The sequence below is a fragment of the Polypterus senegalus genome, chromosome 8 (assembly GCF_016835505.1).
Source record: "Polypterus senegalus isolate Bchr_013 chromosome 8, ASM1683550v1, whole genome shotgun sequence".
Classification (NCBI taxonomy): domain Eukaryota; kingdom Metazoa; phylum Chordata; class Cladistia; order Polypteriformes; family Polypteridae; genus Polypterus; species Polypterus senegalus.
The window spans coordinates 41611319-41633229 of NC_053161.1; the positions used below are offsets into that span (position 1 = coordinate 41611319).

At 38.3% G+C, this 21911-nt stretch overlaps 1 protein-coding gene across 2 annotated transcripts in view; it reads left to right on the top strand.

The window, feature by feature from the left end:
* ccdc146 (coiled-coil domain containing 146) overlaps positions 1–21911 on the top strand; it is a 152738-nt gene that overhangs the window by 90836 nt on the left and 39991 nt on the right. For both annotated transcript variants that reach the window (XM_039761027.1, XM_039761028.1), the window contains 5 exons: positions 1504–1680; positions 2489–2562; positions 6431–6658; positions 9631–9817; positions 21238–21333. In XM_039761027.1, coding sequence (XP_039616961.1) covers positions 1504–1680; positions 2489–2562; positions 6431–6658; positions 9631–9817; positions 21238–21333 — 762 coding nt within the window. The remainder of the gene's footprint in view (positions 1–1503; positions 1681–2488; positions 2563–6430; positions 6659–9630; positions 9818–21237; positions 21334–21911) is intronic.

The following is a 21911-nucleotide window of genomic DNA, read 5'->3' on the forward strand; positions in this document are numbered from 1 at the left end:
CAAACGAATGTTAAACGTACAGAGAAAGAGTATGAAAACCATGAATGCTCAAGTCAAGTGTATTTGAGCAGTGCGCCGTTACTGGTTACAGTATAATTATTTGTACAGAAGCATTCAGTCAATTTCAAATTGAGTTTTTAATTTGTGTCTTTTTTTTTTTCAAACTACAAAGGGACATGGCATGTCTCAGGCTTAGGGCTGAAGTCAAAGAGCCATAGAGATAGGTATGCTCACAGGGCTTCAGGGCAGACCTTATGTTGAACTAAGCTAATGAATTAATGGTTACTGATGATGCACTAATAAATAACTAAGCTAGCTGAATTTACAGCTGTAGCAGAAATTAGTTAAAGCTCACAAATAATTAAAATAGTCCAACTTTCTAAACAGAGTACAAAATTTCATCAGGGCTAGTTGATATAATGACAGGCCATGTTTGAAGAGTTTCTAAAACTGGAGAAATCAAGTAAAGCAAATTAAAAAGCCTGTGTAACCAAAAATACCTGCAGCATTAGCTCTGTACAATCTAAAACCATGGCTTAAACCTAACTACTTAATAAAAGAAGATTAAAGTTAACTCACAGTCTCTTCATTCAGACACCTTGAGGGAACATTACAAATGATGATTCTTGACCTCTTTACTCTGGACATCCATAACACAATTTCAAAAGGTTATATATATTTGGATTGCTATATAAATTCCCTCCTATTCATGATTTTTGCCAAAGGTTTTTTTTTTCAGTCCAGGTAATTATTTTTTCACATACTCTTGCATAAAGAAATCCATCAGTGTTAGATCTATAATTCACAGCAGTTATCCCCAAATTGTGTGTTAGACATAGATTATGACTTGTAGCTGCAAAGAACTTCTAACAAAAGTTATCTGTCTTCGACATTTTCATGCTAACATATCAGTTTAGAATCTAATGGACTAACATGTTCTGATATTGTTCCATTCTTTTAATCACACTGGCTGTTACACAACATGTTTCTCCACCATATTAATGAATTAGAATTTATAGTAGGTTTTGTCATTTTTATCTGTATTATGTTCTCTTTATACATCTCATTTTATTTCCTGTTCATGGAGCTCATCAAATGTTTAAATTTTCAGTCTACATGTTGTATACTTTTTGGTTTCAGTTGCATATAGGAACTTGTAAAGCCACCTCAAAGTAAATGAAAAGTCCAAATGTGAGTTGGCTTAGAGGAGCTTACTAGTAAGTGTGAAAACAGATTTTCCTTACAGTTTCAGCGTTTACCTTTAGCGTATCTTACATATGAGAGATGATTTGCCTTGTATTCCTTCTTTCTTTGTAAAAAACCTGGTGATATTGCACACTATTAAAAAAATAGTTAATCCTGTTCTTTTTTTTAAAGAGCATTCTTCGCAAATTTTTGCAAAAAACTGTAATACACTTGCAGTTTTTTTTTGTATTTTTATGTCAATTTTGAATGATAATGCATTTTGAGCATGACCTTTATATTCTCTTTGTTCTTACCAAGGAATTAGAAAAGAAGACCAAAATTTTAAAAGAGAGCTGTGAGGAGCTTCGGAAGGAAAGCACAAAGCGGAAACTGGAAATAAAAAACTTAAAAGAAGATATGGAGACAAAACAAAGGCAGATGCAACGTGAGCAGAATGAATTTAATGAAAAACAGGAGGTCATGGAAGATCTGAAGGTAAGTGTCCATTGGCCCATTTGTCTTAGCATTTTCACTTATAAGAAAGACATTTTTTTATTTCTTTTCCTTGTTTTTATATCCTTCATCTCTCTGTCTGCTTTAATTGATCACTGTGGAAGGATGAATATGCGTGGCTGTAAAGGATGAATATGCGTGGCTGTAAAGGATTATTCACATCTATATTTAACAACATTGTGTTATCACACTGTTGTTACAAATTAAATGAATATAGATGTAATGATCAGTTATGCATGTTTTAACCAAGAGAAGAAAATTCATCTTTGTTTTTCCTTTTGACAACCCTAGGAAAAATGCTAGAAAACAAACAATTAACACATAATGTGAATGTCAATGAAAAGTAAGATAATTCTATTGAATTGTTATACTGCGTGTACTGTCTTGCCACAAAATTAAAAGATCAATTATTTACATTTCCAAATATTAATTAGTCTTCTTCATTGTATGAAGTATGTAATTATACATCTTTAATTAAACAAATCATTTACTTAATTTATATCTCTAAATTAGGGCCTAAGAACAGTTTAATCATGCCTTGTACTATCCAAAATGGAAACATGGCGATGTGCCTGAGCCTAAATATGTCTGTAGTTGAACTTAACACCTTTTCCATCTTTTGAAGATTAGTTTTCATTTTATTACACATACACTCTCTCTTTCTCTCTTAGATTAGGTAATTTCTCAGTTTCCATTTCCAAACCTTTTGCTGTTTCTTGTAAAAGCAATGATTCCATGGATATGTCCTGGTGGTGTGTAGTAATGTCATGAATATTTACTTTCCCACCAGAATGAATTAGTCCAGCTGCATTCCATTCCGGACCAAGTGGGGAAGGAGATTGAAAAGATAAATCGCAAAAAAATGTAAGTTAAAATTGATTTATAAGTTAAATATGTATGTTTCAAAGCATAATGAGCACATAAAAGCTAATGTTTCACTATCATGTATGTACTTTGTACAACTTTAGTTAACATTTGTTTGATTTAGAGAGTAAAATGATTTCTGCTTTTAAAGATACATTTTGCAGAGATGACTGAATAAATTAATTAGTTAACAATTTGTAAGTAATTGAAATATATCATCATCTGCAGTTGTTGTGTAATAAAAACATTATCCATCCATCCATCCATCCATCCTCTTCTGCTTATCCGAGATTGGGTCACGGGGGCAGCAGCTTGAGCAGAGATACCCAGACTTCCCTCACCCTGGCTACTTCTTCTAGCTCTTCCTGGGGAATCCCGAGGCATTCCCAGGCCAGCCGAGAGACATAGTCCCTCCAGCGTGTCCTGGGTCTTCCCCGGGGCCTCCTCCCGGTTGGACGTGCCCGGAACATCTCACCAGGGAGGCATCCAGGAGGCATCCTGATCAAATGCCCGAGCCACCTCATCTGACTCCTCAGCAGCTCTACTCTGAGCCTCTTCCAGATGACTGAGCTTCTCACCCTGTCTTTAAGGGAAAGCCCAGACACCCTGCGGAGAAAACTCATTTCAGCCACTTGTATTTGTGATCTCATTCTTTCGGTCACTACCTATAGCTCATGACCATAGGTGAGGGTAGGAACATAGATCGACAGGTAAATTGAGAGCTTTACCTTACGGCTCAGCTCCTTTTTCACCACAACAGACCGATGCAGAGCCCGAATCAGTGTGGATGGCGCACCGATCCGCCTGTCAGTCTCACGCTCCATTCTTCCCTCACTCGTGAACAAGACCCCGAGATACTTGAACTCCTCCACTTGGGGCAGGATCTTGTTCCCAACCTTAAGAGGGCACTCCACCCTTTTCCGGCTGAGAACCATGGTCTCGGATTTGGAGGTGCTGATTCCCATCCCGGCAGCTTCACACTCAACTGCAAACCGATCCAGAGAGAGCTGAAGATCATGGCCTGATGAAGCAAACAGGATAACATCATCTGCAAAAAGCAGTGACCCAATCCTGAGTCCACCAAACCGGACCCTCTCAACGCCCTGGCTGCACCTAGAAATTCTGTGCATAAAAGTTATGAACAGAATCGGTGACAAAGGGCAGCCCTGGCAGAGTCCAACTCTCAATGGAAACAGGTTCGACTTACTGCCAGCAATGCGGACCAAGCTCTGACATTTGTTGTACAGGGAACAAACAGCCCTTATCGGGAGGTCCGGTACCCCATACTCCTGGAGCACCCTCCACAGGATTCCCCGAGGGACACGGTCGAATGCCTTTTCCAAGTCCACAAATCACATGCACCCTCCAGGACCCTGCTAAGGGTGTAGAGCTGGTCCACTGTTCTGCAACCAGGACGAAAACCACACTGTTCCTCCTGAATCCGAGGTTCGACTATCTGATGGACCCTTCTCTCCAGGACCCCCAAATAGACTTTTCCAGGGAGGCTGAGGAGTGTGATCCCTCTATAGTTGGAACACACCCTCCGGTCCCCCTTGTTAAAGAGGGGGATCACCACTCTGGTCTGCCAATCCAGAGGCACTGTCCCCGATGTCCATGTGATATTGCAGAAGCGTGTCAACCAGGACAGTCCTACAACATCCAGAGCCTTGAGGAACTCCGGGCATATCTTATCCACCCCTGGGGCCCTGCCACCAAGGAGTTTTTTGCCCACCTTGGTGACCTCAGTTCCAGAGATGGGAGAGCCCACATCTGAGTCCCCAGGCTCTGCTTCCTCATTGGAAGGCATGTTAGTGGGATTGAGGAGGTCTTCGAAATACTTCCCCCACCGACCCACAACATCCCGAGTCGAGGTCACCATCCCTACCATATACAGTGTTGACACTACACTGCTTCCCCCTCCTGAGACGCCAGAAGGTGGCCTCCCCATACTCCTCCCACGCCCGATTTTTTGCCTCTGCAACCACTGAAGCCGCATTCCACTTGGCCTGCCGGTACCTATTAGCTGCCTCCAGAGTCCCACAGGACAAAAGGTCCTGTAGGACTCCTTCTTCAGCTCACCGCCGGTGTCCACCAACGGGTTCCATTAGCAGTGTTTTACTTTCAGCTGTACAGTTAAACTGGGGAACATTGGGGCACAGAGCTTAGCATTGCTGGGTCATAGCACTGGAGGATATGTCCAAATTGTGGCCCAGTAACTAACAGTATGTAGTTTGCGTGTGCTTCCTGTGTTTACATGGGTTTTCTACACATATTGTAAGGCTGATTGCTGACTAAATTTGCTCACTTGGCATGTGTGTATAGTGGTACCCCAAGATGCCTCTGTCCAATGTTGTTTCCCGCTCTGTGCCTGATATTGGTGGAATGGGCTCAGACTCCTTGAAGCACGGAAAATGGGACTAAGTGGGTTTAAACAATGGATATATGTACTGACAATTAAATATAGTTTAATGAGAAATATGTTATTATTATTATTATATATGTTTAACTATGCAAAAGAATCTCCTCAGAAAAATAAGGGACAAAAATTACATTTATAAAGTGGAATAATGTTAGGAAAGGCAGGTTAGGGTAGGGTCCTTTGTTTGGATTTGGAGCTCAATCTAAGGTAGTCAGAAAATCTCAGACATATGGGCCTGGCCTGGATTATGTGCTTAGACGGGAAGTACTGAACATCTTAATTTTAAGGATAGGTGTTGTCGTTGGGGTGGAGGTTAATGAAAGAATTTATGTATTTCATTGACAAGTACATCTATACACCTTGCACCTACTCTCAGACATCGTGTTTTTACAAATACAGAATGAACTTCCTCTCCGTGAGCCCAATCCTGAAAAAACTGGGAGTTAAAATGTCTATGCTCTGAACATGTAAACATTTATGTGGATCAAAGTGTAATCCAGACTAGAAACACTAAGGGTTATTTATTTCTGTCAATCATAGACCATAAACGAATATAACACCAAGTCAGGTATAGAAGAGAAAGGCTTTTGTTATTCTTGATACAAAATGTAATATTACATAAGGAAATTCAGATCAACTACCACATTTATTGCTGTCTAATCACATATGCAAAAACTAATGATGCCTGTCAGAATTAGAAATAGAATAAACATCTAACATTATAGTATAGTTTGTAAGAAATGAACAAATCTTTATAATTTGAGTTTTGTTAAAAGCTCCATGTCAGCAGCAATTTAAATGAAAGAACACGATTGTATTTTACATATAGAATATATTCAAATGAATTCCATTATTAAATTAATTTGAAGTCAGTGCTTAAAGAAATTCCATGAAATTGGTCATTAGTATAAATAGTGCACTGCTTGTTCAATTAATTATTATAGTTTTCTCAGATGTTTCAATCTCTTGAGAACATTTCTGTATAACACACTGTTCACTGTTGTAATTTCCACCATCCTTTCATTTTCTTAAATTACTTTTTTCCAATACTGCATTATGTATATTGGCAACATCAGGTGCAAGTCAGAAAATAAGGTGACAGTCCATCAAATGGGCACGCTTGCCCCCATCACAAAGACAGGACCAGTTTTGGGATGTTAATAAACATACACTTCTTTGGGATTTGGGAGGATTGTAATCTGAGTTATTAAAACACAAGAGTACTTCAATGATTGATAGAAACTTTTATACAAATTTTGTCTACATATTGTATACATTGTATACATATTTTGTACACATATTTGACTAGAAACTTCAGGAGTTAGTTTTGTGTGTTTAATTTTATGTATACTTTACCGTACTTATACTTTTACTATAATTAATTTTTAATAAGTAACCTTACAGGATGTTAAAACTGAATTCAAACTGAACATGTCATTTTTTTATTAGTGACTTAGACAAAAAAAGAGCAGAACTAGAGGATCAATTCTCCGAGTTAACCACAGAACAGAAGCACACAGAATCCAAGTTTAAGAAGTTAATGGAGGAGAAACACGATATCATGAAGGTTCTAGAGAAGAAGAGAGCAGAGATAGAAGCCAAAGAAAAGGAGCAAAGCCAGCTAATCAAAGAACAGGAAATCACCAAAGAGAAAGAAGAAGCAGCCATGGCAGACAGGTTTGTACTGCAGTGGTTTAACTTCATTCTGCAATATTTTATTGTGTACTCCCTTTGCTACAACTGAATGGGTATACAAAATCCTGGCCACGAAGTGGGGCTGCACTGTGAAGTGGCTGTCAGCACTCAAATCCAGATTCCTCTGAATGTGAATCTTAGCTTGAACACTGTCAATATACAAGTGTTGTTTCAGAAATGTTTGAGCATTACACATCAGTTGTATATTAATTGATTGCTTTCTGTTTACAAAAGCAAATTTATTCTGAGATGGTGACTTTGGTGATGTGTGCAGTCATTTGTGAGTACTGCATTAGGAAAATCAGCTATCACTGCAAATTGCCTTTTGACCTCAGCTTGACTGTAAGGAAATTGGATGTTTCTGGTTAGCATCTTAATTATACCTTTACATACCGATGGCAAGACACACCTCAGGGAAGGCTGCAAGTTCCTGACCTGTCAGCCAGTTCACACTAAAAGCACCCATAATTTCTGTATGGTTGTTAAAACCTGAAATGGAACAGAGATTGCATGATTTCTATATGGTGGTCCCTGTACTGTAGGCTTCAATTCAGCACACAATTCCAAGAAGTCTAAATAAGCTTATAGACCAGTCATCATCATGAGTATTGCAGTTTCTGAAACCTTGCTCCCTGATTGGCCTGGCACTGGTGATATCCTCCAAAAGAGGTAATGCTGCCATTGCCAGTTATGTCATACAACGCGCAGCACACCCTTTTTAGAGACAAAATATATACAGGTGCTGGCCATAAAATTAGAATATCATGACAAAGTTGATTTATTTCAGTAATTCTATTCCAAAAGTGAAACTTGTATATTAGATTCATTCATTACACAGAGACTGATGTATTTCAAATGTTTATTTCTTTTAATTTTGATGATTATAACTGACAACTAATGAAAGTCCCAAATTCAGTACAGTATCTCGGAAAATTAGAATATTGTGAAAAGGTTCAATATTAAAGACACCTGGTGCCACACTCTAATCAGCTAATTCACGCAAAACACTTGCAAAAGCCTTTAAATGGTCTCTCAGTTTAGTTCTGTAGGCTACACAATCATGGGGAAGACTGCTGACTTGACAGTTGTCCAAAAGACGACCATTGACACCTTGCACAAGGAGGGCAAGACACAAAAGGTCATTGCTAAAGAGGCTGGCTGTTCACAGAGCTCTGTGTCCAAGCACATTAAAAGAGAGGCCAAGGGAAGGACAAGATGTGGTAGAAAAAAGTGTACAAGCAATAGGGATAACCACACCCTGGAGAGGATTGTGAAACAAAACCCATTCAAAACTGTGGGGGAGATTCACAAAGAGTGGACTGCAGCTGGAGTCAGTGCTTCAAGAACCACCACGCACAGACGTATGCAAGACATGGGTTTCAGCTGTCGCATTCCTTGTGTCAAGCCACTCTTGAACAAGAGACAGCGTCAGAAGCATCTCGTCTGGACTGCTGCTGAGTGGTCCAAAGTCATGTTCTCTGATGAAAGTAAATTTTGCATTTCCTTTGGAAATCAAGGTCCCAGAGTCTGGAGGAAGAGAGGAGAGGCACAGAATCCACGTTGATTGAGGTCCAGTGTAAAGTTTCCACAGTCAGTGATGGTTTGGGGTGCCATGTCATCTGCTGGTGTTGGTTCATTGTGTTTTCTAAGGTCCAAGGTCAACGCAGCCGTCTACCAGGAAGTTTTAGAGCACTTCCTGCTTCCTGCTGCTGACGAACTTTATGGAGATGCAGATTTCATTTTCCAACAGGACCTGGCACCTGCACAAAGTGCCAAAACTACCAGTACCTGGTTTAAGGACCATGGTATCCCTGTTCTTGATTGACCAGCAAACTCGCCTGACCTTAAACCCATAGAAAATCTATGGGGTATTGTGAAGAAGAAGATGCAATACGCCAGACCCAACAATTCAGAAGAGCTGAAGGCCACTATCAGAGCAACATGGGCTCTCATAACACCTGAGCAGTGCAACCGACTGATCGACTCCATGCCACGCTGCATTGCTGCAGTAATCCAGGCCAAAGGAGCCCCAACTAAATATTGAGTGCTGTACATGGTCATACTTCTCATATTCATACCTTTCAGTAGGCCAACATTTCTAAAAATCGTTTTTTTTGCATTGGTCTTAATTGATATTCAGCTCAGGACAAACCATAGTCCTAATGTGTTTTAATACAGTGAATTTTGACCTGCCAGTTATTCAAGTACTTAAGTGTTCTTTTCAGAGTATTAAACATGTTCTATTTTAAGATTGTAATAAACATACAATAGTTTGTGAGACGTTTGTTATACTTTATGCCAACTCCCATATATGGCCTTCTTGCCATCTAGTAGGCTATCATGACATCACTTGTTTCATTTTGGTGGACTAAATAACATCTGATTGATATTTGCTCTGACTGTGTAATACAGTGTCTTTCATGGAGTACACTATCACAAAGTGCATATCTAAATAAGATAAAGTGTAATGGAGGAATTCAAATATAATTATAAATCAAAGGGAAATAAAAAGTAAAAAGTGCCTACAAAAATAACAGTGGAATAAATGGGCATGTCAGCCAGCCACTGCCTGCTTAATTCAGGAGTTTTAGAGCAAGAGCCGACCCTAGTAGCATCAGATATAAGGCAAGGATTCGTACTGGATGGGATGTCAGTAACCCAAGAGTAGACAGAAGATAGGAGCTGGCAAAAGCACAGCAGAGTTAACATCGGTTCAGCAGGTATAAATGGGACTGAAGTAAACAGAATTAAAGTAATGAAGAGAAAGAGTGGGTTGGAATATTAGAATCTTAGCATGATGGAGTGCTATATAAACCACTCATATAGGCAATGGCAATGGGAAAACAAATTTTCATTCCAAAATCACATCCATGAGCATGAGTGAAATGTTTAACTTTAGGAAAATGTAAAATGTAAAGATATATTGTGTAATCTTGCTATCTGTGCCTATGCAGAGCAGTTTTGGATCTTAATGTGCGGCACATCATGTTGGAAAAGAAGACACAACATGACAATCTGGCCTGGAAATTGAGAGAGAAAGAAAGAGATCTGCGCAACTTGAAGAAAACTGAACTGCAGCTAAAGCTGGCTAACGATACACTTTCTAATGTTCAGGCTCAGTATGAAAAGATTCAGTTACAGGTATGCAAGGTATTACATAACTTCTATTTGGAGGGGATGTCAAACTTGACAGCTGTGTTTGCTGACAACTTAGATGACTCCATGATGACTTTCCAGCACAGTTTCATATTTCTATGCACAGTGAGCTTGCCACATGCTGGCTGCCAATAATGTGTTGCTTGGTTGAGTAAGTGGCTGTATAAATGCTTTCCTTGTATCTCAAGTTCTGCCATGATCTTGGCCCTTCTTTTCCTGTCTCCATTCTATTGTGGTACATAAATCATGAGAAATCAGAGTAAAAAGCCTCTACCATGTTTGCATGGTATAAAACATACATGTTCCTTATTCCTATCAGCTGCATTATATGCATTGTTCTTCCAGGTAAACAGTCATTGAAACACTTAGTGGCCACTCCATTCTAAACAGTTTCTTTGTACTGTTGTGTAGGTCACTTAACCGGCTAAGTGATTATAAACAATACAAAAAAAATGAAGCTGAGTATTTTCTAGTACTAAGATGGAGTTTCCTTCCCAGAACATTCTAGTAGTAAGTGGAAGTTAGCAGAATGTTCTAGTATTTAGGAGGAGTTTCAGGAACATTCTAATAGTAGAACAGAAACAGTTCATTCTTCGACTGGTCGCAGGCCATCACAAGAATCATCCAGCTTCATCAAAGACAGTTTGAATGTCATGGACCTACAAATGTGGGAACAGTTGTCTGCTGTTTAGTTCAGTTGACATACAAAACTACCAAATGGAATGACCTCTGAGTGTTATTTTCCTTAAAATACTTTGTGTTTGTTATAAATATAAGGAATACAACTATAGTTTTTTTTTTTTTCTTTGGACCTCCCTAATGACTTGTGATTATGAGAGAGCCCCATAAATGTCCTTGATTTGCTAAGATTATGTATGTAAAGTATGTTGCTGAAAATTGTGTAGTGCGACAGGGACTTAAGGGGAAGGAACGTTGGTTCTGACTGGTCATTTCTCACCACATGCCTTGCAAACCACAGAGGATGTATATTTCAGGTGTCGGGCCCAATCTTGCTGTTGCTCACTCGGAAGCAGAATCAACCCAGAATACACTGTATATGATCAGTCAAAATGTTAATGAACATGATTATCATTCATGATTAGTCAATAACATCACAAAATCATTATTTTCTTTTCATAGTTTTTAGTTATATATTTTGGGCTCTGCCAGATATTAACATGTGATGGCAAACAGTCAAATGAAAAGGTTTGGGAACCCCTCTTAATTCTTTGGATTTTTGTTTATCATTGGCTGAGCTTTTAAAGTAGCAACTTCCTTTTAATATATGGCGTGCCTTATGAAAACAGTAGTATTTTAGCAGTGACATTAAGTTTATTGGATTAACAGAAAATATGCAATATGCATCTTAACAGAATTAGACAAGTGCATTAATTTGGGCACCCCAACAGAGATATTACATCAATACTTAGTTGAGCCTCCTTTTGCAAATATAACAGCCTCTAGACGCCTCCTATAGCTCTTGATTAGTATCTGAATTCTAGATGGAGGTATTTTTGACCATTCTTCTATACAAAATCTCTCCAGTTCAGTTAAATTTGATGGCTGCTGAGCATGGACAGCCTGCTTCAAATCATCCCATAGATTTTTGATGATATTCAAGTCATGGGACTGTGACGGCCATTCCAGAACATTGTACTTCTCCCTCTGCATGAATGCCTGTGTAGATTTCGAACTGTGTTTTGGGTCATTGTCTTGTTGGAATATCCAACCCCTGCATAACTTCAACTTTGTGACTGATGCTTGAACATTATACTGAAGAATTTGTTGATATTGGGTTGAATTCCTGTGACCCTCAACTTTAACAAGGGCCCGGTCCCTGAACTAGCCACACAGCCCCACAGCATGATGTATCCTCCACCAAATTTGACAGTAGATAGCAGGTGTTTTTCTTGGAATGTGGTGTTCTTCTTCCACCATGCAAAGCACTTTTTGTTATAACCAAATAACTCAATTTTTGTCTCATCAGTCCAAAGCGCTTTGTTCCAAAATAAATCTGGCTTGTCTAAATGAACATTTGCATACAACAAGCCATACAGATGTTCTTTGTGGAAATGTCGCTGAATAGTAGAGCGATGTACAGATACACCATCTGCAGCAAGATGTTCTTGCAGGTCTGTGGAGGTGATCTGTGGGTTGTCTGTAACCATTCTCACAATCCTGCGTATATACCACTCCAGTATTTTTCTTGGCCTGCCAGACCTGGGTTGGTTTAACAGCAGCTGTGCCTGTGGCCTTCCATTTCCTGATTCCATTCCTTACAGTTGAAGCTGACAGTTTAAACCTCTGAGATAGCTTTTTGTAGCCTTCCGCTAAACCATGATACTGAACAATCTTTGTTTTCAGATCTTTTGAGAGTTGCTTTGAGGATCCTATGCCGTCACTCTTCAGAGGAGAGTCAAAGGGAAGCTCAACTTGCAATTGACCATCTTAAATACCTTTTCTCATGATTGGACACTCCTGTCTATGAAGTTCAAGGCTTAACGAGCTAATGCAACCAATTTGGTGTTGCAAGTAATCAGTATTGAGCAGCTACATACATTCAAATCAGCAAAATTATAAGGGGACCCACATTTTTGCACAGCCAGTTTTTCACATTTGATTTAATTTCATACAACTAAATACAGTAATCCCTCGCTATATCGTGCTTTGACTTTCGCGGCTTCACTGTATCGGCGGATGGCTGAGTAGCTACCCAATCAGAGCATGCAGTTAAGCTTCTGTGTGCTGATTGGTTCAGCGACGGAGCGCCAAATTCGATTCCGCTGCGTTAACCAGGAAGTCTCGTCTCTCTCATTCAGCATCAGTGTGTTTCGCTGTGTAAAGAGTCAACTTTTGTGGTTATCTTTGTGCGTAGTCAAGCCCTTCATTATGGCTCCAAAACAATCTGCTCCTGCTCCTGCTTCAGGGGCCGTGCCCAAGCGCCAACAGAAGATGCTAACGATTACCGAAAAGGTAAAAGTTTTGGATATGTTGAAGGAAGGGAACAGCTACACCGCTGTAGGACACCATTATGACATCAATGAGTCCACAATTCTTTTTATTTAAAAAGGAGGAAAAGAATATAAGATCTACGGCCACAGTGTCCTTTAACCAGGGTGCAAAACGAGTTTGAAGTGTATGTGATAAGGCAGTAGTCCGGATAGAATCTGCTTTAGGGATTTGGATTGAAGACTGCCAGAAGAAGAACAACGGCGGTACTACACAATCGCCTGAAGAGGCTCCTTCAGAAGAGCTGTAACTTTCTCTTTTGTTGTGCAGTAAAATTAAACTCATCATTATCAGACAAGTCATTGTGTCATTGTTGGTGAGTAACCATAATTAATTTTCTATGTACAGTACTTAGTACATGTACGTACGTTTAGTGTTACTGTACACACATTTTACTGTATATAATTTTTCTTGCATTGTACGTACTTATTGCTGGTGGCCTGTCTGTCGTAATGGCTATAACATATGTGATATTGGAGATTATATTTAGGTTTTACTGTATATAAACAGTGTGTTTACATACATAATTTCAACAAATCTTACCTAATATCTAAAAGAATACAAAGGGTTTATGCTGTATAACTGTACGGGAAATGTTTATAATAGTGTGGGAAAGTTTATAAGGGCTTCAAATATATAAAAATAACCATATGAATATATGGATTTTACTTCGCGGATTTTCACTTTTCACAGGGGGGGGTCTGGAACGCAACCCCCGTGATCGAGGAGGGATTACTGTACTGCTTCACTAAAAATCTTTGTTTGGAAAACACCCCAGTACTCAGATGTTCCTAGGAAATGAAAGACATACCACGGTTATCTTTTTTGTTGAAAGTAGAGTAAATTACTATGCAGGCTGAGAGGGGTTCCCAAACTTTTTCATTTGACTGTATAATCTTTTTGCTTCTCCATTTGATGCATAGTAGCATCTACAACATTGGGTTATTAACATATGTACTCCATGTAAGAACTAAAACTTTCTACTTCTTATGCAGTGCTCAGCTTAATGATAATTCACTATATTTGCCATTTAAAATTCCTTGCATAAGGAATTTAGCATTTTTTGCATGTCCCAACTTATTCTCCAGAGACAGAAAGAGAGGCTTGGGGTCATAATGCAGGGTTATCTATTTGAACAACATCCCTGGAGCAATTCTAGGTTTAGGGTCTTGCTCAAGGGCCCAATGGAGAAGCATTCCTTTTGGCACTGCTGGAACTCAAACCAGCAATCTCCTAGTTTACCAGCACTTTACCTCCATGTGAAGTTTAAATCTGAATTTGACTGTATCTGTACCAAAAACAAATATTTTCCAAGTTAAAAAAGTCCTGTTAATTGTATTTTTCTAAGCAGCTTATCCACATACTGAACAACCTAAGAAGCATTATCTGACCTCAAACCTCATGAATCGCTGTACTCAGACAATATTGAAGTAGGATTTTATTTTCCTGGAGTCGATTTACATCTGCCTAAGTATTATGTAAATTCAATAAATTCACTTAATGTTGCTTTGTTTTTCTTAGCTGGTCAGAATTACATGCATGCTGTTTAATTACAATAAAGTAGCTGCCTTGAGCATGGGAAAGGTGCTATATAAATAAAATGTATTATTATTATTATTATTAACCTGCTTTATATCAAACCATCAAGGTAAAGGTAATTTTTTTCTTTAAAACACAATGGGTCACCTTTGCTTTCATTATTTGTGCTTAAGGATAAAGAATTGTAAATAATTTAAAAATATATTTGCTTCTGGCTAAACTATAGTGATGAGCATCAAAATGATTTCATACTATATTACTGTATGTCACATTAATTCCTGAGCTGCGGTGCACATTTCTGCCCCAGTTCTCAGGAGTGGAATACCTTCTGTGTGGAGTTGGCCCGTTCTATAGACTCCACTTCCACCTGACATGTTGCTATAGAAGGATGATTGCATTTAAATTGAAACATCCAGGATGCCAATTCTTATCTTGTAAAAACATTTTAATTGTCTTTTTCTTAATGGCTGTGGCGACAAATACAAACTTTAACTGCTTTGAGACCCTTAGCAGGTATATACTTAAGCAGAAGTATTTTAAGCTCTTGCGTTAAAGATGCAAAAAATGTTTTTTCCTTCTTTTAAGGATCTAGTGGCAGCACCTAGAATTGCCTGGTTAAATTATTTTTAAGACAGAACTATCTAACTTATAAAAAGTTTTTTTTTCTTAAAGTGTATCCTCCCAGTGAGAAATTCAATTTAGGGCTGAAAAACTGGGAAAAAAACACTCTCCTTAAAGCTCACTGTAGTAAAAAGGAAAGCACCCTCCCCGTCAAAAATACTCCCAGGGTGAAAGTGTTGAGTTCCAATGCAATCTGTTGTCTCTTCCTGACAAAGTTGTTGAGATTGGACCAAAAGTGTGGAATTGTATGAAGAACAAGTACGTACACACACACACACACACATTGAGTTGTAGTTATTAGATAATTAGAATGAGTGACTTAGAGTTATACTGTTATTTTTGGTGTATTTTTTTCTTACCAGTTTAATAAAAGAACAACTGACAGCAAGAAATAAAAGAGTTATTATACTAATCTATATTTTAATGATCCTGGACTCTAACCCCCCTCCCCTCCACCCCCATCAAATAACACATGAAGCGATAACCACCGGAAAAAACATGCTTTAAAAAACTTTAAAAAAGAAAAAAACAGAACTTCACAACCACTACTTCCGTCAAAAACACATATGAAATGTACTGTGTAAGTATTTTAGGTAAACACCGTTTGCCCAAGTTACAGAAAGAATATAGTGGTGTGTGGTAAACATTACTATAGTTTTTCAAACTTTAACTGTACATAGCAGATGAACAGCATTTAAACCTGAATGATTTATAAGTAAAGAGCACCAATTAATTATTATTAATGTCAGCTTTATACTGAAGTAGCACTGCTAATAACCCATGCGTCTATTGCAACATTTGTATGCTCATCCATTGTCAGTGTGGTTTCTTCTCCAACATGGCCAAGGATGATTGCTATCTTGCATCAAAGCCGAATTGGATTAGTGGGTTAGACAATGGATGGTAGAATATATAATTTGTTTTTCATGTGCAGATCTTTTTTCATTTTAAGACCCAGATCTTTGGACACATGGTACATGCAGCTGATGGCAGGTGGCTGAAGCTTCTAATCATCACTTGTGAAGAAGGAGAACAGAATGTGGTGTCTGTTTGATGTCCATGTACTAACTTATGAGAGACATTGTCCTTCTGCTCAATTGTGAGATTTTTCGGCACCATTTTGGCACAGACCTTTTGCATGTGCAAATGTTCAGTCAAAATTTGATGAACGGTAAATCTGTTCAAATTTAATTGTTCACTCAACATACTTAATGTTAAATGACGGTCTGATCTCACAAGAGTGTTCACACGTTCGATGTTTTCATTGGTTTTCGAAGTTGAAGGCCTCCCTGAAAAACTTGAGCTCGGGATAAAGAATGTTCCCCATAGGCCTGTTTTAACTTTTCAAACGTCACACTTGCCGATTCTCCAAGCTTAACACAAAATTTAATGGCACAACGTTGCTCCAAATTCCGCTGTTCCATTTTGCGTGATGCACAACCAAAAACACAACTTCGCTAATAGCAGTCACAAACATCACGTAGTTAACGGAAGGAGTTGAAGCTCGCACTGAGCTATGGGAGGGTACTGATACACGTGCTCTATCAAGGACAACAGCGCAGCGTTGCCAGATCTCTTGCAGTCAAAATTCCAAATGTCGCATTCAAGGTGTCTTTTTCATCAATGACATCCATCCATCCTTCAGCCCATTTTGTGAAACCTCTATATCTAGTCACTTGGAGTCAGGGCCTATCACACCAACAATGAGAGCAAGGCAAGAGTCAAATTTGGGTGAGATACCAGGGCATATTCATGCACACTTACTGACTCAAACACACTCACAGCCACCTACAACAGGCACATTTAGTGTGCCAGTCAACCTTACATGTATGTCTCTGAGATGAAGAGATGAAGCAAGAGTGAGACCAAGCAGGTAAAGAGACAATGCAGGCTCCATACAAACAGTGAGCGGGTGAGAAATCAACACAGGTATCTTGAATTGGGAGACAGCAGAGCTAACCCTTTTCTGCTCCCTTATCACTGGAAATACAAGATTTCAAAGTCGCACACACCCACACAATATGACACACCTTGTATTATAACATAAAAGACTATTTATATACAGTACTTATTGTAGTTTAGCTTTCTGTCTCTGGAAAATGTCATTCTGGAAGCTCACAATACTGTGGAGCAGATTTATGTGACAGGAGTGGCCCACTTTTATTTGTAAAATCTCCAAACAGATGGACAGCTGTGTTTTCACACAGAGAATGCTTATTTTTTAAAGAACAGTGAGGGTAACAAGGAAGGTAGACATATAATAAAGCACAGAACTGACACCAACTGCATTATCTGTTACTCCATCTCTCTTTCTCTGTCTGCTTTTTCAGAACTCCCAGTCTGTAGATCATTAAAAACTGGCAGCTATTATCTTTTATGCAGCATACTGTTCACATTTACAAACTGACTTCAGATTAAGTCCTTCACACAAACACTGCAACCCCCATTTTCGATCCAATTACTATAGATTATGAAAATGTTTGAAATTTTTATCATTCTTTATTATTTGTAATATTTTGATTAATATGAAGAAAGAGTAAATACCACATAGCAGCACAAAATTGCATAACTATAACAAACAACAATCTCAGATTACTCCTGTTACCTACTGGCCCACTTTGTCAAGTTATTAGAAAATCACAGCAGTTTTGGTGAGAACAAGCCATTCTGCCTAACTAGCTAATTAATTTTTCATTTAACCACAATGAAAACAAATTGAGCTTAGAAGGTTCCTAAATTACTACCTGTGCCACATCACCAGGAACACTGGTGACAACATCTCGTCAAATGCCCACACCTAAATATGGGAGCCACTGCATTATGAATTATTGATCATAAATGATTTAACCTAAGAAAAAGTAAAAATCCCATTTTGGGGTAGCCTCATTTCATATTTTGTTAAATTACAGTGCAGATGTATCAAGTTATTGAATGACCAACCAATTACTAAAAAAGATCAAATCAAAGGCGGTCCATAGGGGAAATAAGGAGCACCTTGGCATCCACCCTGCCCAAAGATGAACTTGTGTTGGTGTACAGAGATTGTGAGAATGGAAGAGTTCTAGGAAAATAACAAATATGATACCATGAAAAAACAACTGAAAAATTAGAGTACAATGAAATTCTTATCTTCATGTGCTAATCAAAATGCAAAATACCACCACTCTCCTGTGTCATGATTACTGAGTAGAAATATTGTACCTCAAAATTTCTGTCTTCATTATCTGAATAATTGTAATAGGCAAACACCAAAAAAGGTCAACATAAAAGATAGACAGATAAGATGTGCATAAATGTATTGGGAACATCAACGGGACAAGGCGGGCAAAGTGTAGTCAGTGAGGCTTAAGGTAAAGCTGATTGTACATATTGTATTTAAACTGATGATTAGGGTCCCTTAAGGAATTTCTAATCTTTTAAAAGATGGGATCTTGGCAGAGCAGTCCTGGGCTCTGAGACAGAAGAGGGAAAAGGTTTATATGGCCTTCTGAGAAGGTATAGAAACCTGGAAGAGGAGAAATATAAAGGATGGCTGGATACAGGTGATGGAAAAGAGACCTTGTAGGCCCTTCGTGTTGAAGGCAGCTGCAGACTGAAGAAAAAAGAAGAGGAATGCCTCCTCATGTTAATGTTACCTTAGTTACAATTTCATTACCCTTACTGAAGTATGTTATAATAAAAGCCTCACTTGTAAGAAGTAAGCTGAAGAAACATAAAGGAAACAAAAGATACATTCAAATGTCTCACAGCAGGAAGATTTACAGCATGTGTTTGGAATGACAATGGAACCCATATATCACTCAACATTGATCATGAATAGACATGTAACTGAAGCCTCATTCTTGTTTTTGGGTGGTAAAAAGGCTGGCAAGCAGGCAGCTTTGCCAAAGAGATGATACACAGATATATCTGGTTTCAAGTAACACAAAAGGAATGTTTTAATTGTATTATTTGTACCTAATGAACTTGCTGATAATGCACTGGTGGAATCTAAGCTATCCACAGGTCTGAGCTAAGAGATCTCCTCAACCCCCAATTATGTAAAGTAAAATTGCACCAATCTTTTTAAATGTATGGTTGAGCAGAAGGGCAGGAGACTTGCATCAGACAGCACTGACCTGGGATACCCTACTGAGAAGGTAGAATCTCAGTGGCTCAAGATCATTCTTCAAGGTTGTTACAGAGTGAATGAAAATTACAGAGTATGGGAAGGAGAACAGAATGTGGTGTCTGTTTGATGTCCATGTACTAACTTATGAGAGACACTGTCCTTCTGCTCAATTGTGAGATTTTTCGGCACCATTTTGGCACAGACCTTTTGCATGTGCAAATGTTCAGTCAAAATTTGATGAACGGTAAATCTGTTCAAATTTAATTGTTCACTCAACATACTTAATGTTAAATGACGGTCTGATCTCACAAGAGTGTTCACACGTTCGATGTTTTCATTGGTTTTCGAAGTTGAAGGCCTCCCTGAAAAACTTGAGCTCGGGATAAAGAATGTTCCCCATAGGTCTGTTTTAACTTTTCAAACGTCACACTTGCCGATTCTCCAAGCTTAACACAAAATTTAATGGCACAACGTTGCTCCAAATTCCGCTGTTCCATTTTGCGTGATGCACAACCAAAAACACAACTTCGCTAATAGCAGTCACAAACATCACGTAGTTAACGGAAGGAGTTGAAGCTCGCACTGAGCTATGGGAGGGTACTGATACACGTGCTCTATCAAGGACAACAGCGCAGCGTTGCCAGATCTCTTGCAGTGTTGCCAGTCTCATTACTTTTCTGCCACACCTCATAAACCTCAATATTTTCTTCTTTTTCACCTAAATATATACGAATGCCCTGAATGTAATTACCCCGATCTACATACTGTCAAATAAACGAACAACACGCTGTGGTGCAACGTGAGAGGCTTTGCCTTTGACGCTGTCGCCCAAGGTTCCATTCCCAAGAGGGAGTGCAGTGAGAGTATACGCTTGATGAGCCCAGAATCAGAGCGAAACACGTGTTGCATACTCTTTGCATTATTTGACAGTAAAAACTATTTCAACCATTCTATGATCTGCTTCTCGCAACTGAAGGAGGTCACCGTGGCAGACGTTAGCCGACTTGCTGACCAACCATAAATTAGCTGTATATTAGTGATGTCATCAAATGTCATTTTTTTGCTACGGCACAACATGTTGCTAGTGGGCATGTCCTAAAGATGTACATGTGACCTAATGGGGTCCCTAATCCTGACCACCTAGTGATGTTGCTAAGCAACTTTAAGTTTACAACTGCCATGTGATGAGAGGAGGCAGAAATAATATGAAATAATATAGCAGCACAAAATAATATATATAAAATAGGAGTATAAAATAAACATAAGTATACAATATACCAAGTAAAATATAATAAAATAGGAGCAGGAAATAATATGAGAGCATATCATCTATGCTGTTCTGCAGCACTGCGTCTTTGAAACTCTTTTTTGTTCTGGATATAGGTAAGAAAATGTTTTTCTGAATTGTACCCTTCTTTTTTGTTGTGGTTTAATTTTGCCTTTTTTGGACCATGTTCTGATAATGTCTTTGTACTTCTGAATATTAAACCTTTTGATAGCTTCCTACACACCTTTTGCTCACCCAAATCCCCCTTTTCAACTGCTGGCTGTTATGGAGCAGATGTTGGTCTCAAAATGCAGTAGGCAAGTCTCTGCACTTTGACCTTTACTCAAGAGATGTTAACAAGACACCACTATTTCAATCTTATAACCTTTTTATATACCTCACACTGTAACTCTTACAGTTATAAATTAAGAATACTTGAATAAGTATTATTTGTTTAAACATATTTACAAATAGTATATTTGTTAATAACAATATGATCAACCTAATTCCTGGAGCTGGAGTCAATCTCTACACTCTGGGGCCAAATCAGACCTTTACTAACCATTAAACCAAACACTGTTAAAAAGCTGCAGAACACACCATTACTAACTTGAAAAAGTATGGTTGAAATAAAATATTGTTTCTGTGTTAAAGTAAATTTCATTTTTCAAAAAGAAGCAGAGAGCATTCAAATGTGAGAACAGGAAGTAAGAAAGAGTTGTACACAGTAATCGGATCTGAGATGTGTAAGACGTTTATAACATATCCCCATTTCAATAGTGCAGATTACATTAAAAGTCTTGAGTCAGTTAACAAAAATATTCTCATTGTGTTTTAGCCAATCTTATTTTCTTTTAGGTGGATTCAGCTCCCAAAGAAGATGGAAGTCTATCTGATAAAAGAAAAGAGTTGCAAAAAGAAGTTGAAGCTGTGAAGCGAAATGTGGCACAGCAGGTACATAACCATGCCTATCTAAATTTGTCGAAAAATACTTGTGGTAAAGTGAGAAAAGTGGCACTTTGTGGGAGCTGGTGTTCTCCAAGTATTCCTATATAGAAACTGAAGTATTTTAAGAGTTAATTGGGTTTGGCTTTACAAGGTCCACTGCTTTACAGGATACGTTTACAGACCTTGAATGGTTTAGTGTAATAGTTATACAAATATTGCATTGTTTTTTTTTCCTGACTTACCCTTTTACAGCTTTCATTTTAATAAGAGTGAGGCAGTTTCTTTGTATGTTGTTTTTGAAAGGTCTAATAAGTTTATGAATCAACATTAATGAAAGTTTCCTATAGAAATGTTCTCACACTAGACTATCACTCTTGATCAATTTATTTTTCTGTGCATCATCAAAACCTCCCTATCTATCAAAGTAGCATTTGATCTTACTTGCATATCAATTTTTCTATCTAGTCTTAGACCCTCTCAAATCTTTGAATAGATTTTTCATTTCCTTTGTATGACATGCCTTTATTATTGTCTTAGAACAGAAATAAATCACAGCTAATGGCAGGTTTTTCACCAGGTTAAAT